General features: G+C 43.5%; 3 protein-coding genes across 4 annotated transcripts; all 3 read left to right on the forward strand.

Annotated features, from left to right (window-relative positions):
* Positions 1 to 3768: 3768 nt before the first annotated feature.
* On the forward strand, positions 3769 to 6008 carry LOC103635485 (protein ROOT HAIR DEFECTIVE 3 homolog 1). The gene is made up of 6 exons (XM_008657922.3): positions 3769 to 4237; positions 4353 to 4615; positions 4684 to 4780; positions 4859 to 5017; positions 5104 to 5298; positions 5387 to 6008. Exons 1-5 carry the CDS (start codon positions 4079 to 4081, stop codon positions 5278 to 5280), a joined length of 855 nt encoding a protein of 284 aa, XP_008656144.3. The 5' UTR covers positions 3769 to 4078; the 3' UTR covers positions 5281 to 5298; positions 5387 to 6008.
* An 860-nt stretch (positions 6009 to 6868) lies between these two features.
* On the forward strand, positions 6869 to 11265 carry LOC103635487 (serine/threonine-protein phosphatase PP1). Of its 2 annotated transcripts, none has more exons than XM_008657927.4 (4): positions 6869 to 7228; positions 8892 to 9451; positions 9548 to 9739; positions 10793 to 11265. In XM_008657927.4, the coding sequence occupies exons 1-4, from the start codon at positions 7027 to 7029 to the stop codon at positions 10805 to 10807; spliced, it is 969 nt and encodes a 322-aa protein (XP_008656149.1). In that variant the 5' UTR covers positions 6869 to 7026; the 3' UTR covers positions 10808 to 11265. The 2 variants fall into 2 exon arrangements, with proteins under 2 accessions (XP_008656149.1, XP_008656148.1); XM_008657926.3 differs by having other exon boundaries at positions 10737 to 11207.
* Positions 11266 to 11844: 579 nt separating this feature from the next.
* Positions 11845 to 25009, forward strand: LOC103635486 (replication protein A 70 kDa DNA-binding subunit B). The gene is made up of 13 exons (XM_020542581.3): positions 11845 to 12262; positions 12363 to 13101; positions 14623 to 14698; positions 21039 to 21182; positions 21516 to 21789; positions 21871 to 21973; positions 22050 to 22180; positions 22254 to 22335; positions 22425 to 22548; positions 22653 to 22807; positions 22889 to 23294; positions 23377 to 23510; positions 24651 to 25009. The coding sequence occupies exons 4-13, from the start codon at positions 21039 to 21041 to the stop codon at positions 24670 to 24672; spliced, it is 1575 nt and encodes a 524-aa protein (XP_020398170.1). The 5' UTR covers positions 11845 to 12262; positions 12363 to 13101; positions 14623 to 14698; the 3' UTR covers positions 24673 to 25009.
* Positions 25010 to 25655: the final 646 nt, after the last annotated feature.

A 25655-nucleotide genomic window follows, 5' to 3' on the forward strand; every position in this document is an offset into this window, starting at 1 on the left:
TGACGAGGAACAAGGCTCGACTTGTGGCAAAAGGTTATGCCCAAGTCGCAGGTTTGGACTTTGAGGAGACTTTTGCTCCTGTGGCTAGGCTAGAGTCCATTCGTATTTTGATAGCATATGCCGCTCACCATTCTTTCAGGTTGTTCCAAATTGATGTGAAGAGCGCTTTCCTCAACGGGCCAATCAAGGAGGAGGTGTACGGAGAGCAACCCCCTGGCTTCGAGGATGAACGATACCCCGACCACGTGTGTAAGCTCTCTAAGGCGCTCTATGGACTTAAGCAAGCCCCAAGAGCATGGTATGAATGCCTTAGAGATTTCTTAATTGCTAATGCTTTCAAGGTTGGGAAAGCCGATCCAACTCTTTTCACTAAGACTTGTGACGGTGATCTATTTGTGTGCCAAATTTATGTCGATGACATAATATTTGGTTCTACTAATAAAAAGTCTTGTGAAGAGTTTAGCAGGGTGATGACGCAGAAATTCGAGATGTCAATGATGGGCGAGTTGAACTACTTCCTTGGGTTCCAAGTGAAGCAACTCAAGGACGGCACCTTCATCTCTCAAACGAAGTACACACAAGACTTGCTGAAGCGGTTTGGGATGAAGGATGCCAAGCCCGCAAAGACTCCGATGGGGACCGACGGACACACTGATCTCAACAAAGGAGGTAAGTCCGTTGATCAAAAGGCATACCGGTCAATGATAGGGTCATTACTTTACTTTTGTGCTAGTAGACCAGATATTATGCTTAGCGTATGCATGTGTGCTAGATTTCAATCCGATCCTAAGGAGTGTCACTTAGTGGCAGTGAAGCGAATCCTTAGATATTTAGTTGCTACGCCTTGCTTCGGGCTCTGGTATCCAAAGGGGTCTACCTTTGACCTAATTGGATATTCAGATTCCGACTATGCTGGATGTAAGGTCGATAGGAAGAGTACATCGGGGACGTGCCAATTCTTAGGAAGGTCCCTGGTGTCATGGAATTCTAAGAAACAAACCTCCGTTGCCCTATCCACCGCTGAGGCCGAGTATGTTGCCGCAGGACAGTGTTGCGCGCAACTACTTTGGATGAGGCAAACCCTCAGGGACTTTGGCTACAATCTGAGCAAAGTCCCACTCCTATGTGATAATGAGAGTGCTATCCGCATGGCGGAAAATCCTGTTGAACACAACCGCACAAAGCACATAGACATCCGGCATCACTTTTTGAGAGACCACCAGCAAAAGGGGGATATCGAAGTGTTCCATGTTAGCACTGAAAACCAGCTAGCTGATATCTTTACCAAGCCTCTAGATGAGAAGACCTTTTGCAGGTTGCGTAGTGAGCTAAATGTCTTAGATTCGCGGAACTTGGATTGATTTATAGCATACATGTGTTTATGCCCTTGATCATGTTCCTTATGCATTTTGTTGCCTAATAATGGTGCTCAAGTTGTACAAACACTCCCTGGACCTCACAAGTCCGTTGCAAAGTGATGCACATATTTAGGGGGAGATGTGCTACAACTTGACCCTTTGAGACTAACCATGTGCTTGAGTTTGCCAAATTAGTCACAAAGGTGGATTGAAAGGGAAAAGGTGGACTTGGACCATGCAAGACTTCCACTGCACTCCGATGAAAGAGTAACTTCTTCCAAGTTCATCTTCGTACTCTTATTGCCTTTTTACTCTTAGTTGAAGATTTTGGTGAGGCAATGGGGTTAAAAGGGCCAAGATTCATCCCGTTTTGGTGCTTGATGCCAAAGGGGGAGAAAATAAAGGCCAAAGCGATAAATGGATCAGCTACCACTTGAGAGATTTTGAAAATAGTAGAATAGAGCTTTTGGTTTGTCAAAACTCTTTTATTGTCTCTCTTGTCAAAAGTTGGCTTCTAGTGGGGAGAAATGTTGATTATGGGAAAAAGGGGAGTTTTTGAAATCTTGAATCAATTTCTCTTGGAATGACTCTCTTTATGTCTTAACATGTGTGTTTGACTTAGAGATAGAAATTTAAGTTTGATTTGCAAAAACAAACCAAGTGGTGGCAAAGAGTGATCCATATATGTCAAATTTGAATCAAAACAATTTGAGTTCTTATTTGATTTGATTCTGTATTTGTTCTACTTGCTTTATATTGTGTTGGCATAAATCACCAAAAAGGGGGAGATTGAAAGGGAAATGTGCCCTTGGGCCATTTCTAAGTATTTTGGTGATTTAGTGTCCAACACAAGTACCTAAGTGTAAAATGGTGAAAAAGTACAAATCAAGGATAAAGGTATGTTTCTCAGACTTAGTACATTGTTTTAGAGACTAATGTATTGTGTCTAAGTGCTAGAAACATGAAAAATAGAATTGGAATTGTCTTGGCTCGAGCAGCCAAGATTCTGCTCAGCCTGGGAGCACTGGACTATCCGGTGGTGCACCGGACAGTGTCCGGTGCGCCAGGCTGGCACGAGCGAACTGGCCGCTCTCGGGAATTCGCCGGCGACGTACGACTATAATTCACCGGATTGTCCGGTGTGCACCGGACTGTCCGGTGAGCCAACGGTCGGCCGGGCCAACGGTCGGCCGCGCGATCTGCGCGGGACACGTGGCCGAGCCAACGGCTAGAAGGGGGCACCGGACTGTCCGGTGTGCACCGGACATGTCCGGTGCGCCAACGGCTCTCTGGCTGCCAACGGTCGGCTGCGCCAGTTAAGGAAAGAAATCGGGCACCGGACAGTGTCCGGTGTGCACCGGACTGTCCGGTGCGCCAGACGACAGAAGGCAAGAATTGCCTTCCCAGATTGCTCTCAACGGCTCCTAGCTGCCTTGGGGCTATAAAAGGGACCCCTAGGCGCATGGAGGAGAATACCAAGCATTCCTTGAGCACTCTTGATCACTCACACTTCATTCTTGCGCACTTGTTCGATATTCTAGTGATTTGAGCTCCGTTCTAGTGTGCTAGTCTTTTGAGCTTAAGTCTGGGTCTTGTGTGTGCGTATTTGCTGTGATCTTTGTGACTTGTGTGAGTTGCTAATCCCTCCCTTACTCCGTGCTTCTTGGTGAACATATTTGTAAGGGCGAGAGACTCCAAGTTGTGGAGATTCCTCGCAAACTGGATTAAGAAAAGCAAAGAAAAACACCGTGGTATTCAAGTGGGTCTTTGGACCGCTTGAGAGGGGTTGATTGCAACCCTCGTCCGTTGGGACGCCACAACGTGGAGTAGGCAAGCGTTGGTCTTGGCCGAACCATGGGATAACCACCGTGCCATCTCTGTGATTGATATCTTTGTGGTTATTGTGTTTTGTTGAGACTCCTCTCTAGCCACTTGGTGATTATTGTGCTAACACTTAACCAAATTTTGTGGCTTAAGTTTTAAGTTTTACAGGATCACCTATTCACCCCCTCTAGGTACTCTCAGTGAGTCTAGCTTGAGAGTTTAAACTGAATCTTAGAATGCTATAGCGATTTAATTTTTTATTATTTCTTTATTTCAAATATGTCTGAAACATACAATACTGTTATTTTTGGAAACCAGTTGGAGGATCAGTAGTGTTGTCCAGTCCTTCCCTTTAGATTTTACGTGATATATCAATATGAAATTGATGGGCCTAAGAAATTCTGAGAATTCAGAGAGAGTGTTGAATTGTTGCCGGACACATCACTCAACCATTGAATTGTTGTCGTGCTGCTAGCTCAAATTAATACATCATAAACATGCCAATAGTACGCTTGTTTTTGTATCTAAATAAGGCATGAACTTTTTGTTTGACAAGGCAACATTGCCATCAATAAACGATCAACCCAGATGTGAGAGATGCTAGATTTGTTTTACAATGTATTCTGGTAGACTGCTTCAATTCTCAATAAACCATGTGAGCATGTTCTTTGGTTATAGACCGCGCCCCAGCGAGCGGGCCGCCTCACCGGCGCGCCACAGCGTGCGGGCCGCACAGCCGCCGCGCCACCGCGCCGTCAGCCCGGCTAGCAACCCCCAGCGGCTCGATGTGTTTCTATTTTGTAACATCTCTTTTATCCATTCATTTACTTAATTCATGTGTTTCTTTCGTCTTATAATCCTTAAGTTGATACTGCAATCCGCCTCATGTGAAATTGATGTGTCAATCTGACAAGCACACTTGTATTCTAGATGCTATAATCAAGCAAGCGAACTGGGACTGCTCTAAAATGCTAGAGAAATTTCGGCGTGATATCGAAGATCATGCACTTTCAATTCGTGAAAGCAAGCTATCCGAAATGACAAGACACGCTAAGGTTATGTATGGCAAGCTGAAAGAGATTTTAATCACTAGCTTATCAATGCATAATTTTCTTCTGGATTTATTTGCATATCTGATATTATATGGTTACCATATGGTAATAATTGCAGGACAAACTAAGAAAAGCACTTGCTGAACCTGTGGAGTCTCTATTTGATGCTGCAGACCAAACAACCTGGCAATCAATAAGAAACATTTACAAACGTGAGACAGAGGCCATCCTACCAGAGTTTCTGAATAACCTTTGTCAGTTTGAAATGGAATATGCTCCAGCAGAAGAAATGGTATCCAAATTAAAGGATTATGCCCGAAGTGTTGTGGAAAGTAAAGCTAAAGAGGAATCTAGCAAAGTATCGATCCATATGAAGGAGAGGTTGATAAAATTCTTTATTTATTATTTTTTGGGGGGGGGGATTCTGACACTGTTTCATCTGTTGCCAGGTTCACAACAGTGTTTAGCCATGACAAGGATTCAATTCCAAGGGTCTGGACAGGAAAGGAAGATGTTCGTGCAATAGTAAAGGAAGCTCGATCTGCGGTACAAGAACCACACACTTCCAACAATCCTCAGTCTTATGTTTTCTGTTTGTAAAATACACTTATGCTTATGTTGCAGGCTCTCAAACTTCTGTCTGTAATGGCAGCCATTCGCTGGGATGACGAGCCAGATAGGATTGAAAGCATCCTCACTTCAACACTTCTAGAAGGCTCTGTTGTATCAAAGATTGCAAGTGCTGCTTCTGCTGATCCACTTGCTTCTACCACTTGGGAAGAGGTAACTTTGTGTTGGTCTGTTCTTGCACAAGCAAACAATGGAAGCACAGGTGTGCATGTAACACCACTTTATGAAACTCGAAACAGATTCCTCCAAAGCATACAATGATTACCCCGTATCAGTGCAAGTCACTATGGAAACAATTTAAAGTAGAAACTGAGTTCACGATTACACAAGCAGTATCCACACAGGTGTGCATTTCATACAACATAGCTTTGATTTCTGATATCAGTCAGCATGGTGCTTATTCTTGGTTTCAATGAGATCATGGTGCTTATTAGGTACTTCCGTACTTGGTAGCACTATGCTATTTAGTTCTTTACATTCAACTTAACAATTGCATGGCACTGATGTTCTTACTGTCCGCAGGAATCCCATTTATCTGTTCTTGCTATTTGTGGGCTACTTGATGGTCAAAGCTTTGGCGATGCAGCTAGATGTCAGCAGAGAATTCCAGAATGGAGTGGTATGATCTGAACACTTGATATAACGTTCCGCCGTCGCTTCATTCTTATTGTAACAAGAACGTCATATCGGTTCATGAGTTGCCTCAGCTCTATCCACTTTGAATTAGGCTCATAACAAGTTCGACGACCTATTATATTAAGTTCGACGGTTTTTCACCCACATTCTTTAACCAGTTTCATGTAGTGTGTAGCCTCCCCAAACCGGAAGTCTACTGCCTACTGCCTCGCATTCTCACTTGGTATGTAGTTTCTGTGGTATAAGGTTCCAATAGATACCATCAAGACTCAGCTTCAGGTAAATTTAATTGTTCTTCTGAAGGTGTGATTATGTATCTTTGCAGAAACAGTTTCTGTGGTTTCAGGTTATGGACAACTATAGTAAGGATAGGCCTTCAGTCATGAAAACTACTAGGCTGTTGCTTGATGAAGATGGCTGGATGGGCTTTTATAGAGGTTTTGGACCAAGTTTTCTTAACATGTTTGTTTCTCGCCTAACAAAATAATAATAAGATGGGAGTCTGATATAAAACTAGGGGGGTGTTTGGAAGTGAAGTTTTTTCACAGTTTTGGAAGAATACTGCAGTATTCTCAAATACTGCAGTATTATATACAGAATGGTGTTTGGCAAGCTGGCTAAAATCTCTGTTTTCAAAACTGAAGTATTGCAAATACTATAGTTGTTTTAAGGTATTCTAAACCTAGGTCTGGACCTCAGTTTTCAAAACTGCGGTATTGTAAACTGCGGTATTGTCATGACTAAAGTATACTGTAGTATTTCAAAAACTGTGGTTTTCAAAAACTTTGTTCCCAAACAGGGCCTAGGATGTGAAAAATTGAGATCTATAATAATGTATGCTATTCGGTTTTTTTTACAGTTGTTGTACATTAACATTTTATCGAATTTATGTGTAATTGCAATGCGCAGTCATTGTACTATATTTTTTAGTATGTAACTAACAAAAGTATAGCATAACAATAATTGTTTTGTACATTAATGTATTTTATCATAGTGCTTCTATATATCATTGCATCTTGCCAGTACATGTTGACTCCGTAGCAACGCACGGACATACACCTAGTATATATATAAACGTAGCAATGCACGTGCATATAACTAGTATAAAATGATGGACCTGTCCCATTCGTGACACTTCCATTTTCCTACATTTTTTCAGTAAAAATAAACAGATTTCTATAAAATTAGTGCACAATCCCTATAAAATTCCTGCACTTCATAGAGCCATGTAAACTAACACAGACAAACGGCATAAAATTGCAAATGACAACGGTTGGACAGAGATCCATCTCGATGGTCAGACCGTTCATCGCGGAACCAACGGCAGATGCTTCTTCACGCGGTTTTGAACACTTCAGCCCCCAACGATTTGCTCGGTTCGTCGACGACAACCTCCATCTTCACATTCCGTCCTCTCTCCCTCTCCCTCTCCCTCTTCCTCCTCACTCCCCACCCCCCTACTCCCTCTCTCGTCATCCGCCACACGCCGCCACCGTCTCCGGGCAGGCAGGAAGCAAAGCGGTAAGATGATGATGACGCGGGCCCCGATGGGACCGATGGAGGGCGCGGCGGTGGACGAGGTGGTGCGCCGTCTCGTGGAGGGCGGCCGCGGCGGCCGCCAGGTGCAGCTGTCAGAGGCGGAGATCCGGCAGCTCTGCGTAGACGGAAAGCGGGTGCTCCTTTCCCAGCCCAACCTCCTCCGAATTCACGCCCCCGTCAAGATCTGCGGTAATCGTCGCCTTCTCTTATCTGTCTGTCTGTTTACCTGGGCGATGCCGCCTGATTCCTTCTCCTTTTCGTTTACTCTCGGCGTCGTGGTCTCCCCGATGTGGATGGGGGGAAGGTAATTTGGTCATGTTGTTTTTTGGGCTTCGTTGAGAATTGCTTAATCAGCTTGGATTTCAGCGACGCGGGATAAAAAATGTTGTTTCATAGGATTAACTTATTAGTGCCATGTTTTCATGTCAGCATTCCGTACGTGTTTGATGGAAGTATGGACAAGTTGGCGGGAGTAAAAGTAATGATGTGTGATTAGGTATAAGGGAATGCGCGGGAGTACACCTTCTCTGTTCTACCTTCCATGCCTAGTCTAGTTAAGATAACGTTTTCTCCATATATAAGTATATTGCTCCTTTAAAAACATTGTTTCCCAATAACCTATAATTCTAGCAAATATGCTTGACGCCCATCGTTTCCACTGAGAACTGTGTGTGGTTGTGTTGAGTTAGGTGAACTGACTTGTGCAGATTGAGAATTATGTTGACATGAACACAGTAGTCCTCGTTTGATACCATGTATTGTCTATAAATCATGCTTATTAAAACGACGTTAAAACGTCATTTAAACGACGTTTAAACTATAAAACGCTGCCAGAACACCGAAACGCTAAAACGTTTAACACTTGCGCGTAAAACGTCGTTTTACGACGTTTAAACGTCACGTTTTGACGTTTAAACGCAAAATAGCGTTAAACGCCGCGTTTCGGGCGTTTTACTTCCGCCAGCAAATTTTGGCCCAGCGGCCAGCCCAATTAGGGAATAGGGATTCCGCCTGCCCAGTCCGTCCAGTCCGCTGTAGCCGCCGCGGTGCCTCCAGTCCGCGCCGTCCCTGTCCCTGTCCGCCCACGCCCATCTGGTGCAGCCGCCGCGGCGCCTCCAGGAGTCCAGGCCGCCATCGCCTGTGCCAGGCAGCGCCATCCCTGTCCGCGTCCGCCCATCCGCCGCCCCCACAAGGCCACAACAGGGACGTCCGCCACCCGCCAAGCAGGGCCAGTCCGCCTGCTCGCTTGCTCCAGCACTATCTGGTATGCTCAAGCACTATCCCCATCAGACGACGTTTAATATATCTGGTATGCTCATTGCTCAAGCGAACAGCATTGCATTCAGTTGATGTTGCTCGCTTGCTGTTGCTTCAGCACTTCAGCAGTTGCTCAAGCGAACAGCTTGCCTGTTGCTCGCTTGCTGAAGGATTGAAGTGCTGTGTTCTGAACATGCATTCCATTATTGCAGAATAGATTGGAGGAGAAATGGCTGATTTTAGCACGGATGATGTTGGTTTAGATGATTTGGATGATGGTTATTGAGTGCTTGAGTAACACATGTGTGCTTGTGGTTGTGGACATTGCATTCCACTTTATTTTGCACAATATTATTATGTGAACTTATGTTGGTTGTTTGGTATTTGACTTTATGTTATTGTCTGAAATTATTATATATTGAAATTTCTCTATGTTGTTTAAAACTACGTTTAAACTTTGTTTAAACCGTTTAAAAGTTAAAACTCCACCCATGAGCGTTTCAACGTTTCGTCGTTTTAATAACCTTGCTATAAATTCTTCTAGTTACAGTCAAAACAATTCGTCTACCATCTTATCAGTTGTGTTGTCCTGCAGGTGATATCCATGGCCAGTTTGTTGATCTTCTGAGGTTGTTCGATTTGGGTGGTTATCCTCCAGCTTCAACTTATGTATTCCTTGGAGACTATGTCGATAGAGGCAAACAGAGCTTGGAGACTATATGCCTGCTGCTGGCATACAAAATCAGGTATCCCGAAAAAATTTTCCTGTTGAGGGGGAACCATGAGGATGCGAAGATCAACAGAGTCTATGGTTTCTATGACGAATGTAAGAGGAGGTTCAATGTTCGGCTGTGGAAGATATTCTCAGATTGCTTCAACTGCCTGCCTATTGCAGCGCTCATTGATGACAAGATACTGTGCATGCATGGTGGTCTCTCACCAGAATGGACTAGTTTGGATCAGATAAAGGATATTGAGAGGCCTGCTGAGATTCCTGATTATGGTCTCTTGTGTGATCTGCTTTGGTCTGATCCTAGTCCTGATGGAGAAGGGTGGGGGGAGAGTGACAGAGGTGTTTCGTGTACGTTTGGTGCAGATAAGCTCGTAGAGTTTTTGGAGAAGAACGATCTCGACCTTATATGCCGAGCTCATCAGGTTTGTGAAAGTCTATCTTCTATCCTATTTTATCAATTATCTTTTACATTTTGATCTTTACCTGACAATGCTGGCACGCTTCATGAATGGCCCTAGGTAGTTGAAGATGGTTATGAGTTTTTTGCACAACGAAGATTAGTGACAATCTTTTCAGCTCCAAATTACTGTGGAGAGTTCGATAACGCCGGTGCTCTGTTGAGCATAGATGAGAGCCTAATGTGTTCATTTCAGATTCTGAAGCCAACTGATATGGGTCCACCACATGCAAGAAAACAAATTCCAAATAAGGTAAATCAGCTACCTTCACATAGGAATATAGGATCAATGTTCAGCTATAAAGCTACAAGTTGAATCGCTAGTTATATTATTATTGTGTTAGCCAGAGGTCTAGAACCTATAGTTTACATAATGATGACATAATGGAAGAGCATTTGGGACCACCTATTAGCTGATGGCAAAATTTGAACTATGAGAAAGACGATTTGTGAAGGGCAGGCCTGCTGCAGTGGTGAGAGCTGTCCACGGAGTCACCATGTCATGGTCTCGAAACAGCCTCTCCACATTTCTAGTCACCATTTCTGCTCTTTTAGAAAGATGATTTGCACAAGATCTATTCTGGGTTGCTAATTCTAAAACTTGCGATGCTTAATAAATTACATTTGATACATGACCATATCCCATTACTGGTGCTTATTCAGGGATGATTTCCTTCCATTATCAATCTCTTCTGCTAATACTTGAATACAGAAGGATGGTGATGTAGTTATTACCAGATATCCTTTAATGGCCTTTTTTTCTGAGATAACTGGTTCTATCTTGTCCACCTTACGGAATATCCTCGGATGACAATATGTTGGCATTTGTGACATCTGATTAGCAAAACCGTTGATTGTTGAATAGCGGTGGCTTATAGAAAAAAAAATCTTCTGCAGTGTCCTGAACTGTTCACTCGTTTAATCAGAGAACGATAGGAGTTAGTAGGTTTCTGTTGAGTGTTGAGTACTCACCAAAGGCCTGATAGATCAAGATGCTTATGTAATCATATCTAGGAGGAGTACAGCTCATGTTGTTCTAAATGGATCAGGGGTCATAATAATATCATTAGATTTTGCATAGATTATCCCTTCTGAAATTGTCTATGTAAATGAGTTAACCAGTGACCATCATATAGCTACGTGTGAAGCACCCTGAGGTGCAAAAGACAGCTGACTCCCCCGTTGGACAATTTTAAAGAAGTACTTTATGATACTTGTTTATATTCAAACCAAACTGTACTTTACACCAGGTGTATGATTTGAAGGCAAGCAAACTGATTACATGACTCTGTCTTCCACTTCACAGCCAGCAAGAGGGTGAAGCCTTCGACCAGCATCCAATACTTTCAGCATCATGATCGTCAGTCAGCTCAAAGGGGGTGATCTGTTGTTTGGATAGTTGGATCCACCAGGACATGGCATTAGACTCAGCGTCTTGGTTGGCGGCTTGGCTGTAAAGGATATTCTGTACAGCATTAGGTTGGATTCAGCGCACCATCTGTTCTATTGTTCTTCCTGCCGGCACAGTACCTCATTGGCAGCTTGACATCCAGTAGATGTTAGTAGTCTCTATTTGTTTTTTCTTAGCTGTGTCATGCATTGTTTTTTGAGCGTAACTTGATGTATGGTGATTTTTGTAATCTTTGTAATATGTAAATGCTGCAGGAAATAGGTCTGCACAAATTCTGTCCATCAGCAGTACCATTCTTTTCTTTTTTTGACTTCCAGTTCTTTTGTGGATCTGAAAGATGTGTGAAGCTGTTATCTAAAGTCTTAAAAGATGCTGGAAATTGGATCTCCCTCCGCATTTCACGGGCGCGGACGCCTCCCGGCGCGTGACACGTGACCCGTTGTGCCGCGCATACCTCTGTATCCGTGGTCGTCGTCCTGCTCCACTATAGCGCCCATGCCTCCACTTCCATACTTCTCATTGTACCCACACGCCAGCACGCGATGTCCCGTCATCTGCAACAAGGTGAGATCGTCACGCCAGAACGGCTTCTTTACTCCGTCCTCATTCCAGCTGCTCACGCCTTGCCTTTCCGTGGTGTTTGCGGCATTGCCTCCTTTCTCCGTCCATTACCTGTCGCAAAACATCGTCCAAGTTGTTGGTTGTGGTTCTGCCTCCTCCCAGTTGATGTTTCTTTTAGTTTGCCGTCAATTGATGTCTTCTCTGTGCTCTATAGGTATGGCATCCTGCTTCGCGTTCGGATGATACCCGCTCATGTTCCTCGCTTTGCCTTCCTCTGCACTGGCTAGGTACGTACTGCTACTTTGTCTCTAACTCTCTATTCTATACCGGACATGCGTGCAGTAGGCATACTTTCCTTCCGGAGATGGTAACATGCGTGCGTGCAGTAAGAATACTGGACCGGAAGGAAAGGATACGCCGACCCGCATCGGATTCCACTGCGTTGCGTGGCCTGTTACGCGTGCCAGGTGTACTGGTCGTGATGGGCGACCGAATACGGTGGGGTCCCCGGCGCGCGCTGCTCCTGTACCCACGCACGATCCCACCGCACGCCGTGGACTCGGCCTTGGTGCGCCGCGGTGGGCCGGACGCGGGAGGTGTGGGTCGGGGCTGCTGGAAGCCTGGAACCTGGAATGATCCCATCCGCCTCGGATCCCTGGGCAGCTGGACCCGCATCGGGTGGAAGAATACTACTCTGCTTTGGTCTTGTGTGGAAGAATACTGCGGCGCGGCGCCTGCTCCAACGCGGTTGCAACTCCTCCGCCTGCGTCTTCGTCGTCATGGGTGCCTCACAGCCGCGGCCAGGTCCGTTCTCGCCGTTCCTCCGTCACAGCCGTCCTCCTTTCGGTGTTCAGCGCTCGCCATCCACAGATCCATTTACCGCTGTCCTGTTTCCTGTTTGCAGTTCGACTTCCCCCAAATCCGTTTGCCACCGTACGTGCCGTCGGTGTGCTTTGCCCTCATCTCGTGAGATGCGAGACGGGTGCGGACAGCGCTCTCGCCATACCTGTCGTACCGCCAGTTCGCCCATGCTAGCCGCGTAGACCGACACACAACAGCTGCAGGAGAAGACGCTGTGTGGTGCGTTCCTCCACATCGTCTCCATGCCTATGCACTGTCGAAGTATGGGCGCCGGAGCTGTTCTCTGGTCTACGGCAACAGGGATAGTACCGCTATCACTTTGTTTATTATTACATGGCTCAGTCTATGCTCTCCCTCCCCTCTTCGCATTTTAGATCCCTATATCTACCGATGTCCTCGAGGACTCTTTGGGTTTGTTATTTTTCTGAGTCGTCAGCTACCGTGAGAGTCGCTCGCTTTGCTGCTGAACCCTAGAACTTGCCAAGGCATCTGTTGGTGCGCGTGTTAGCTATTGTTTTAGCCAATCATTTGCTTTACAAGAAAAGATCTGATGAATCTGTGTTACGTTCCTTCTTTGTTTAAACCTAGGTAATGTTTTCTATTATACACTAACCTCTGTTTTCTTTGTTTCTTGTTCTTTTTCTCAGGGATAGGACCTCCCAGCGAGAGGACCCACAATGGGTTAGATCCCATAGTGCAACTTACGCTCTGGATGTGAGTTCGTATACTTTGAAGGGGACGTCGACCTGAGACCTTCAGTAGAGATAGCATCACAACATTTGGTATGGAACACTTTTGATCTATTTCTTTGGATGCACTTTTCATGGGTTAACAATATTGTTGTTCTCTGATTTGGTGTTTTCCTACTAAAGGACTTACCACAGTCAGCTCGTATAGTTTGTTTTTCCTCTGCGTATATGTACTTGTGCCTGTGTTTTTTTTGGCTGCTACCTAAAATAGTGCTGGTCCCAATGGGGCTTAGTGCATTTCAGATTTTAGAATGGCAGAATCCAAATATTTGCAACCTAAAACATCGATCCAGCCAAGATGAATAGGTGGCTGTTTAGAACGAATAATTTTGATAGCAATTATAAATTATGGGGTGTTAAAGTAGTAGCACATCTTTGTTACAAGATTATAGCTGATCATTCATACTTTGTTTACTACTTGAATAACACACCAAGCAGAAATAGCTGAACAGATATCCTTAGAAACAGCTCGGACATCATTGTTTCAGTTCATGTCTGTACTCTACTTTGATCAAATATAGTTTCCGGTGTCCAGTCCATACATTTTAGTTTCCAGTTTTCCGTTTGGATCACATTAAGTCTATACTTTTTTATATTTTCAGTTAGCGCATGCATTTCATTTCATCCAAGCCATGCTGGAAACTGAATGTGATTCATACAGGCTAGGAATCCTGTTCAAATCTGAAAATTGAAATCGTCAGTTTGGAACACATCATGTTTTTAGATTTTCAGCTTACAAGCTAAAATCTGATGCCCAGTTTCCAGATTTCATATTTTCAGTTTTCCAGATTTTTAATATAGACAGCTACCTATCAAAGGGGAAATGTGATTTTTCAGCTTAGAAGCATAAATGTGATTTTTAAGTTTTTTAATATAAACAGCTACCTGGACCCCGACACCATGCTACACTGATCTGAATTCTGTTTTTTTGGTGTTCCTTCCAAACGAGACATAATATTTTGATCTGATCTAATTCGGTTTCTGCTTCTCAGCCAAGATATTAGTGGAAATAGGTAGCGGTTATAAATAATGGGGTGTTAAGGTAGTAGCACGTCTTTGTTACAAGATCATAGTTGATCGATCATACTTCGTTTACTACTTGAATAACACACCAGACAGAAATAGCTGAACAAATATCCCTAGAAACAGCTTGGACATCATTGTTTTGGTTCATGTCATGCTGAAAACTGAATCTGATTCATACAAGCTAGGAATCTTGTTCAAATACGAAAATTGAAATCGTCGGTTTGGATCACATCATGTTTTTGGATTTTGAGCTTGTAAGCTGAAATCTGATGCCCAGTTTCCAGATTTCATATTTTCAGTTTTTTCAGTTTTTAGTATAAACAGCTACCTATCAAAGAGGAAATGTGATTTTCAGCTTATAAGCAGAAATGTGTTTTTTTTTCAGTTTTTTAATATAAACAGCTACCTGGACCCCCACACCATGCTACACTCATCTAGATTCTGTGTTTCTTGGTGTTCCTTCCAAACGAGACATAATATTTTGATCTAATCTAATCCGATTTCTGCTTGTTTTGGTGTTCCTTCCAGGGGAGACGCTCCGCGACGAGGCTGAAGGAGAACAAGTACTAGACGCACCGTGCACGGTTTCTATCAAAGGGGCAAGGTTTGATCTCATGCTTGTTCTGTGTGATGCATTAATCTTAACATGTGTTTGTGATTTTGGGGATTTCGAGTTTTGGATTGGCGATTGGTCAGTGGTGTGTTGTGTTCATGCGGGATTTGACCTCTCTATGCGTTAGATTGAACTTTTATATATAGGTCATGATTTGTATTTTAGGCTTATACCTATGGGATAAAGCTAACGAAGAATCACAACTAAAATATGTTTACATTTTTTGATTGTAGCATGATTTGTGTTTACGAAATGTGTTCACACTTGATACCAGAAAACTCCTGCATCTTCATTACCCTATATTTGCTCATATAAGCTATGAGGTTCCTTTAGTCAAAAAAACAGCTAAAAATAATGAGAAAATGTCCATGGCAAACTACATGCAACAACATCTCATGCCTTGCTATGTATTTGCCCATTTTCTAATCGATCTCTTAGCCTTTCTGCCATGCGTGTGCTAAGCTCCTCTATCCAAGCCTTTATGTAATCTGGTCATCAGGTCTATTGTCATTATGTTTGCCCATTGATATGTTAATAAACACTTTGTATCATCTACTTATGGTATTATGCGTCCTCAGGATAGGTTGTCGTGCTGCCATGACATAATTAGTAAGTTTTGCTTTTCCTTCTTCTTGCTTAAGAGATCTTCTAAAGATAGGCACTATTATGCATCCTCACGGAATAGTTGGGTTCTATTATCCTGTGATCTAATATTACATGAAGAGCTAAAAATCCATAAACGATGGTATATTGCCGTGTGAGACCTATATGTCTGTGCATTTTTGTGTTATGTATGTCGCAGGTTCTGCGTGCTCCATGTTATTTACTGTGCTTTGGTTAGTTGTTATGGTTTACTTGTTACGTTTGCACGTGCTTCATACATCCATACTCTGATTTATCATGTATGCTTCTCCTTTTTGCCCATCTTGGCTTTACCTCCCTACTTGCTGTTACCTCTGGTGGTATTCAGAACTGATTCCAATGTGATACCTGTGCTCTTGTCCCATACCTAGACACTCCATTTGCGATTCTATAAACTGTTGACCAATGGACCATGGGCCATGTCAGAGTACTGGTCGCTCTCCTGGAAATGAGAGGAAGAGGAGACCTACCACCTCTGGTTTGTTCCTTTGGCCACGTTTTCCTTTCTATTTAATGACTTACACTGTTTCTGAGTCCCCTGCTCGTTGCTAAATCTGTTTGCAAGATGATGACCTTGTTTCTTAACAAATGGTTGCCACATACATACTTGTATTGTCTCCATCGGACATGACCACTCAGACGTCCTTGCTTAACCAACAATGCATCCCTATTTGGTCGACGTTTCCACTAAGACCTCGTATGTATCATGTACATATATTAGGATTATGATGCATCACACGCTCATTCTTATGCTCTCCTCCTTGCTGTGACCTGGTAAAACATAGATCCTAGATCGTTGTTGCATTTCCCTAGAGAGGCTTCCACCTCCAATAGACACCGTCGAATTGAAGTAAGGAGGCGGGCACGAGTTTGTACAACACAGGCTCCATGCTCGACTCTACATGCTCCTGTTGTTCCTCTAAAGGACTCATACATTGCTCGCTTGAAAGGTGCCCACTAGGCGCTACAATCTCCACATGCGCGGGTCTTACCTTTGTTGTGTTCTGCTGATCCATTGTTGTTTTGTGTTCCTTCAGACAACAATGCATTCCTTTCTTATTATGGTGGCCCGACGCACGAATGCCCTTTTTGCGGCGCCTTCTTTTGGTTCCAAGAGCGTGTCAAGAGTGCTTCTGCTGTAACTCAGCGAAGGATTGTCTACAACCTTTGTTGTAAGGGTGGGCGAATCAGGTTGGAACCTTACAAAAAACCACCTGAACCTCTGCGAACTCTTCTGAGGTTTGATGGCGACGCTCGCTCAAAACGATTTTTGCGCCAGATACGATATTACAACTCACTTTTCGCTTTCACCTCCTTGGGTGCTGCCGTCGACAAGGCTATAAACAATGGTACTGCACCGTATGTTTTTCGAATTAATGGTGTGGTTCATCACCGAATTGGAACGTTGCTGCCTCGTCCAGGTTCACAGCCCAAGTTTGCTCAACTTTACATACATGATCCTGATGCTGAGCTACAAAGTAGGCTCCACGTTTTTGAGAGTGATGATGCCAGTGCTTCTTGCCGAGACTCCGTTGTTACACAGTCCTTGATGGAGATGCTTGACGCGCATAATGAGCTTGTGAAGGCCTTTCGTTGTGCTCGTGAACGCATAGAACAAACACACAATAGCGAGATAACGTTACGTTTATTGGGCTGCAATACTAGACATGATGTCCAGTATAATTTGCCTTCAAGCGGTGAGATAGCTGCCATAATTGTTGGTGATTACTCATCTGCTCAGTACACGTACGATGTCCTTGTTCATGCTAAGAAACATGGTCTCAAACGTGTTTCACATTTACATCCCTGTTATATGGCTCTACAGTACCCACTCCTTTTTCCCTATGGTGAACATGGATTCCATCTTGGCATTAGGTATGCGGATGATGACGTCAACGAATGAACGAAACGTAGATACACGACGATGCTTGAGTTTGTTAGATACCACACACACTATAGGTTGCGTGATGCAAACCCATACACTTGCTATGGTAGGCTCAGCGATCAGATTGGCGTCGATGCGTATTCCACAGTCGAAGCCTCTAGATTGCAATTTATAGCTGACCACCAGAAAGATTTGCGATACGAAACAGTGCAGGGTGTGTCTGATGCCATTGATAAGGGTTTGGTTAGTGCTGATTCCGTTGGAAGCAGGATGATTGTTCCTTCGTCATTTACTGGTGGTAGAAGGTATCATGTGATGAACTACCAAGATGCTATGGCAATATGTAGAGTCTTTGGCTCTCCTGACTTGTTCGTGACCTTCACGTGCAACACTAAGTGGAAAGAAATAGCGGATGCCATTCGTTTTGAAACCGGACAGCAGCCATGCGATCGCTCCGACGTGATTGTTCGTGTCTTCCACATGAAAGTCGATGAGTTCATAACTGATATCAGGGAGGGAAAGACGTTTGGCCCTGTACTTGCAGGTATGCTGGCGTTTGTGGCCCTTTATGTGTTCTTCCCTCAACTTATCACTTTCCATTTGAAAACCTCGTGTTTACCAAACATTTCTGCAGCGCTATATACTGTGGAGTTCCAGAAACGTGGCCTACCCCACATCCATTGCCTTGTTTGGTTGGCAAACCGCTCCTCTGACTTTGATGCCTCCACTATTGATGGATTTATCTGTGCTGAGGTACCTGATTTCAGAACTGACCCATTGGGATATGCATTGGTTGACGAATTCATGATGCACGGCCCATGCGGTCAACACAACAAAAGATGCCCCTGTATGAAGAATGACAAATGCTCAAAAAACTACCCTAAGTCCTTCCAGGCTGAGACTATCGTTGATGATTTTGGGTTCATGATATATAAGAGACGCGATGATGATAGATACATTGTTAAGAATGGGATTAAGCTAGATAACAGGAGCGTTGTTCCTTATAACATGGCGTTGCTCAAAAAATATTGTGCGCATATCAATGTTGAGTGGTGTAACAAATCAAACATGATTAAATACTTGTTTAAGTACGTTACTAAAGGAAGTGATCGAGCGAAGGTATATTTTGAGGTGACGGCAAAGACAGCCAACGCGTCACCTGAACCTCAGGTAGCTCCTCGCAATGAAATTCAAGAGTATATCGATGCAAGATACCTATCCATATGTGAAGCCATCTGGCGTATTTTTGAGTTCGACATTCATTTTAGAATACCTGCGGTTGAACGTCTTGTTGTCCATTTGCCCAACAATAACTATGTTCGGTATGAACCGGGTATTACCTTAGCGTCTCTCCTAGAGTCCCCCGCAGCAAAAAGTTCCATGCTAACTGAGTGGTTTAACACCAATGTAAGAAATCCTGGATACCGACACCTAACATACTGTGATTTCCCTACTGAGTGGTCTTGGCACTCTTCGGATCGACTGTGGCGGAAAAGAACCCCTTGTCACAAAATTGGACGGATGTACTACGTTCATCCAACGGCCGGTGAACTGTACTACTTGCGCATGCTATTGATGATAGTTAAAGGTGCAACGAGTTATGTTGATCTAAGGACATTTAGTGGCACGGTCTATGGTACCTTTCGCGAGGCATGTGAGGCGAGGGGCCTTCTTGAAAGCGATAACGAATGGAGCCTTCTCTTTGACGAGGCCATCGTCTCTGCCTCATCACACTAGCTACGCCAACTCTTTGTAACAGTTGCCCTCCATTGCTCGGTTGGCAATGTTCGTGCTTTATTTGATAAGTACTGGCTATATTTCACGGATGACATTAATCGCTCACTCACCCGCGCACTGGCCAATCCGCGCTACGTTGTGCCACCGGAACAACTTATGCCGCTGCTGATAAAGAAGCTAACACAACTGTTTTCTGACAGCGGAGGGAATATTGATGACTTTAACTTGCCCAAACTGTCTGCACGAAATGATCACATGTACGAAAATAAATTGCTTAACGATGAACTTGACGTTGAACCATTGGTATTGTCCATGCAAGCCCAATCTCTTCTGTCCCAGCTAAATACCGATCAGAGACATGTCTATGATACCATTATCGGTAGAGTACTATCTTCCTTACCCGGATTTTTCTTTGTATCTAGCCATGGCGGCACAGGGAAAACCTTCCTATGGAATACTCTGATTGCGAACATCAGATCGAAAGGAAAGATAGTACTTGCCGTTGCTTCCTCAGGTGTTGCTTCTTTGCTAATGCCTAAAGGACGAACCGCACATTCACGTTTCAAGATACCTTTCGACATGAACGAAACAGCCATGTGTACTATTAGGCGAGGGACCATGCTTGCTGAACTCATACAGGTGTCCTCATTGATTGTATGGGACGAAGCGCCGATGACGCATCGACATTGCTTTGAGGCCTTAGACAGAACCATGCGCGATATCCTCTCAGAGGACGAACCTGCAAACACGATTATCCCGTTTGGTGGCAAAGTCGTTGTCTTGGGCGGTGATTTTCGTCAGATTCTACCAGTTGTTCGTAAGGGATCACGATCTGCGATTGTTAATGCTTGCATTACCAACTCTAGGCTTTGGCGCCATGTCAGCTTCTTGAGCCTACACACGAACATGCGTCTTGCCAACCCATGCCTACCGTCGGAAAAGCGTGCTGCTCTTGCTGAATTTAGCAAATGGGTTCTGTCCATCGGAGATGGTACTGTTCCTGTTGAGAAGATGGGCGACGAGGCCGAGCCTTCGTGGATCACGATCCCTCCCGATCTATTGATTCATGTTGACGGTGACAAGATCCTCGCACTTATAACTGAAGTGTACCCGAATTTTATTGCAAATCACAGAAACTATGATTACCTAGCTGTGCGGGCTATCATTTGTCCTAATAATTCAACTGTTGATGACATCAATGAGCGTATTGTTTCTATGGTACCTGGCAATGGCGTCGAGTGCATTAGCTGTGACACAATTTCAAAATCAGCAGAACACATTCCAGATTTTGATGTGCTTTACCTAACCGAATTCCTCAATTCCATAAATGCACCCAATTTTCCTTCCCACAAACTTGTGCTTAAAGAGGGTGCAATGGTGATGCTGCTTCGCAATCTGAACCAAACTATGGGCCTCTGTAATGGGACAAGGCTGCTTATTTCCCAGCTAGGTCAGCGTGTTCTGCGATGCATAATACTCACAGGATCCAGGATTGGCAATGAGGTATTCATTCCACGTATTGCCCTGAACACAACAAATGTAAAATGGCCTTTCACTTTGCAGAGGACCCAATTCCCACTACGCATCTGCTATGCCATGACAATAAATAAAAGCCAAGGATAGACGCTTTCCACTGTTGGCCTTTACCTAAAGAAACCAGTATTTACACATGGCCAGCTCTATGTTGCTGTTTCGCGTGCGACATCCAGGGAGGGGCTTAGAATTGTGATCGAAAATGATGATGGTTCCTGTGGCTCCTGTACTCGAAATGTTGTTTACCACGAGGTCTTAGATGCTGCGCTAGCAGCATCGTCATAGCGCATCTCACCTACTACAGATCTCATTTGTGTACAAATGTGCATATTGTAGATACATTTATGTATCATACTGTTGTCCCCTTCCATTTTTTTGGGTTTTGAAATTTTCTATGCGTGCACCGCTCGTCGATGGTACCTCTTTTGTACTAAGGTGTTTGTTCTGACATTCAGCATGCTTACTTCATCTCTTACTCTCAACAAATACTCATTGGACAAATGTTCTTGTCCCTCTTTTGCCTTTACTTTGCAGATGGCAGAGGTTCTGATTGGTAGCCTTATGATTGGGAATTGCAGTGACCGGTTGTGTGTCCGTGTCTCCCGTATGTGGGAATTTTATGATCCTCAGGATGAGTCCAATCTCCTCCACGCTGATATGGTCCTCATCGATGAGGAGGTACGCAATCTTCTTACTACATGGACATTGATCTAGATTTGATTCTGGTGCATTAACTACATCCCACAAAATTATTCCAGACTTGTCCTTGTATGCTACTCGGAATATGGCAGCAACATCTTCTTCAAAATGTTAACATGGTCCAATAAATATGTAACCACATTCTAAATAAATGCTACTCCCTCCATTTAGCTTCGTATTACGACAATCAGTCTGGCTTCAGTCCCTCTCAGACATAATGGTTACCTCACTTATAACATTGAAACACATGATATCACTAAAAATTATGCCAAAATTGTATAGTGTCAAAGGCATTTCTTTTATTTTGTGTAGGGTGGCAGTGCTCATGCTCAAATATACCCTCCACTCGCTGCCGTTTTCAAGCCCATGATAAAGGAGGGCAATGTCTACAACGTCTCCTATGTTCAGATCAAGAAAGCAAATAGGATGTACAAGCCTGTTGACAATGATATCATGATCGGTTTCACAAAATGGACGACAATTGAGGAGCTTATTGAAGTGCCACCGGCTTTTCCAGAGATTGTTTACTCCCTCACTCCCTTTGACCAGCTTACAACCCTTGTGGACATTAGGGAGTATTTCATAGGTACATAGCATGAATCCATCCTGCGTTTTACACAGTTCTACCAAATGCTCTCTTGTCACTCTATATTGTTATGTAAAATAGATGTCATTGGCGCGGTCACCATGATCTCGGATGTCGCAACCATTCGTACAAAGATGCGCCAGACTCAAACAGCAAAGAGATCCGTCACTATACAAAATGAGAGGTTAGTTACTTACCTCTGCAGCAAGTTATTTTACCCATGAGGTTATACTTGTGACTCGTTTTAATCGTGTTTGTAGCTGTACTCCCCTTGAGGTTGTGCTGTGGGGTGGGCAGGCAACCTCCTTCCCGGCTGATCAGATTAGTATTGCCGGCCAGGACTCACTCCAGATTATTATCTTTGTTGGTACTCTTGCTAGATCCTATGCTGGTATGTTTGTCTAACCTTGCTATTTACACTTCTATTAAGACTCTATGTTTACCGAAGGTTCCAAACCTTTCAGGTACCACTTCACTGACAGGTGGATCGTCTTGCAAATGGTACGTGAATCCGCAGGTTCCAGAGGCAACAAGCCTTGCAGCCAGGTACCATAAACACATGACCCTTTTCCCTTGAGTGCCAAAAAATATAAGTCTACCATTTATATGTCCAGTTCGCTTGTCTCCTTTTTCAGCTTGCAGCATAAAAGGAGCCCAATTATGTCTGCTGCTGGTTCGACGCAGCGTGTGCCGAGGATTTCTACCGCTGAGCATAAGAAAGTATCTGAAATCAAACACCTGCATCCATTCAAGCATGAGGTGGTTCCTTTCATGCTAATCGACTACATCTTTTTATACACTCTTCTTATGTGCCTAAGAGAACAATGCTAACCCCTGTACTGCCTCATTTAACTGTTTTTTAGAAAGTTGAGTGGTTGGTAACAGTTACCGTTCTTAAGATTGATCAACTATGGTGGTACGAGTCCTGTAGAAAGTGCCTCAAGAAAACAAAGCCTCATGGTGATGCCTATAAATGCTCGGACTCTGGTTGTGGCCATGTTGGTCCGCCTAATCCAAGGTATGTGATGTTTATTGGTCTGGTACATCTATGCCTGCTGACTCCTTAATCATACATCTGTGACTGCTACTTTATGCGCAGGTACAGGTTGCTCATCACAGCAGGCGATGAGATAGGCGAGACTGATTTCATACTATTTGGACGTATGGCACAGCGCATTGTTAAGAAACCACTTGACATCTTGATCGCGGATAATCCAGCCAGATTTATTCCTGATGAAATAACTAAGCTGGTGGAAAAGGTGTACACATTCAACGTAAGCTTCACAGACAGCACCATTGCTTTAGGCAATGTGTGTTTCCAGGTTAACACGGTTGTCGCCGAGATTGGTGATGGAGGTCAGGTTCCAATTTCACCCAGTGGATCCCAACCTTCATCAATTTCGTCTGCGTGGGCTGCATCCAAGTCTACATCAGCAGACTCTGTCCCAACTGGAGGTACCTCTTCTCAGACACCACAGAGCACCAAAAACTACAGCAAGGATAAGGTAACCCATGCTTTCGAACACACAATAAATTTGTTGTTGCCACCAACTCAAGTTGCCTTACAGTCTATGCACTTCGATGTAGCGTGCAAGATCGCCAACGCCACTATCAAAAGGTGGGTCCTCAGTTACCAGGCAGGTTGCGAGGAAGATATTGGGAGGCTCACCTGATAAAACTGGTGATGGCCATGACTTGGCTTCCGGCATTGCTGATTCTAGGTACATCCTCTGCCTCTCTGTGCCTTGTTGTTTACAACACAATCTGATCAACTGAATGCAGGATGGTTACTCTATAACTATCACCTGACAGATGAATCCTTAGGTACCATGAAAAGTTAACAAAGTGTCACAAAACTTTGTGTGCCCAGAAAACCACTATAGAGAAAAACATGAAAATATAGAATTGTAGATTTCTGCATTTAGTAACGATAGAAATGTCTGTGAAGCTTACGTTGGTTCAAGCATCGTCATGTAATATAGAATTGTAGATTTCTTACATTGGTTCAAACCAAGAGCTTTCTGCATTTAGTAACAAAAAGATTATAATAGATTGCATATTTGCTAAAATTTTAAAACGTTACTGAAATTCAGTATGAGGTATTCAGTATCCTCACATAAGGTAGCCATGAATTGTCAGCATCACTACCACCTGCTTCTGTAGACGAATTTATGCATAATAATTTACAGTCATTCAGACCAAGGGTACTCCTCATTTCAGCTAAGACATTCACAGCTCTTCATGTACGAAGTAATATAAGAGTCAGCTATACAAAAATATATAATTGAAACATAAAATATCACACTATATTAAAGATTTGGCAAAAAAGACTTGGCAAATCAGCTAATGCAAGATAAATAGATTAAATGATTTTCTGCAGTTATGACAACAAAGACAGAAAACATAAGGACTTGACAAATCAACTATAAAAAAGAATAAGATTACAAAATTGCAAGAAATAATAATTCAAATTTTGAAATATCTTGCATCCCATTCAGGTTATCTGCTCCTTGCTTGACCAATGTAAGAACTTAAGCCACAAAATATTACCCCAACTTCTTACTCATTTAGCAAAAAAAGTATTTTTATCTCGAACTTGTTGCCTTTGCTGAATATAGCTCTGGGCAGAGCCAAAAGTAATTAGCCAGTGAACAGCTTCTTCTATAGGCAGTTGCGTAATCATATCTTTCTTGCCTAAGTAAACTGCCTAAGGCTATTGGTTTGCGATCAAGACCCTGTTTGTGTAGCCTCGAGGTTGTATACATGTGCTTAATATCTTTCTTTGGTATAACATTAACTTCAAAGACCCAGCGCATAATATTTATGGAACTTTATACTCACATTCTTATATTTGTTTGCAGCCTTCACAAACCTGCAATCTGAACACGTCACAAATGATGTCTTGCCTTTTGTGGATGTACATCTTGGTCAGTCACAAATGATGTCTTGCCTTTTGTGGATGTACATCTTGGTCACCTCTGTTTATCGCTTTTGTGGATGGATTGTTCAGCTGGCTTTAGTAGATGGAATGACTCTGCACTTGTAGTTGCGTAATGTTTGTGCTTAGCTGTCTGGATTGTGCCGGCCAAGAGTTGGCTCTAGGTACCTTGTAAATAGCTCTGGTTTGGTTGCCTGTCCCTCACTGTATCAACTAGCCGTAAACTTGGACCATGTAATCTTATTCTGCACCAGTTTCCAGCTGAAACAAGCCTCAACGTCATGCTATGGTGCACGTTTAACTGCGGTGCTACAACTTTAATGTGAATTATTTTCGAGCTACCTATGTTCTATGTTCTGTTGAGTATCTGTTTTCTTTTTCTCTGAACTAAACAATTTTGTTTGAGATTTAGTCATCCTCCATTTACTTTCATTATAGCGTGTATAACTGTGTATTCATATTTTCCCAGTGCCGGATAGGGCGCCCGAAGGGGCGCCGCCTGATCTAGTGTTATGCAATGCAAGTGGAAGGTAGCGGTGACCACGGGCAGCTAAAAGGAACGTTATTGGCGACAGGATTTGACTATCTGACTGAGTACTACACAACATCGAACCAAACGCCGAACGCGAAACATTATCGGGTTGCACTGTGAAAATACGACCGGTTTCGGCGCAAATTGAACGAAACAAAAAGTCAAACACTACTAATCTAAGTTCAGTTTTGGAATCATGCACTTGTTGTTTGTGGCTACTGAGACTATCTTCAGCAGACTCTCTATTCCACTCCTTATTTCAAACTTCATTATACAAATAGTGTAATCTACTGTGCAAAATAGTACTTTACACGACCGTTTATACGGCCTAATGGAGATGACCTCAAGGCGAAATTTCATACAATTTTTTCCAGTGCACTTACCTAACCCGGATTT

This window comes from Zea mays, chromosome 8 (assembly GCF_902167145.1).
Source record: "Zea mays cultivar B73 chromosome 8, Zm-B73-REFERENCE-NAM-5.0, whole genome shotgun sequence".
NCBI classification, from domain to species: Eukaryota; Viridiplantae; Streptophyta; class Magnoliopsida; order Poales; family Poaceae; genus Zea; species Zea mays.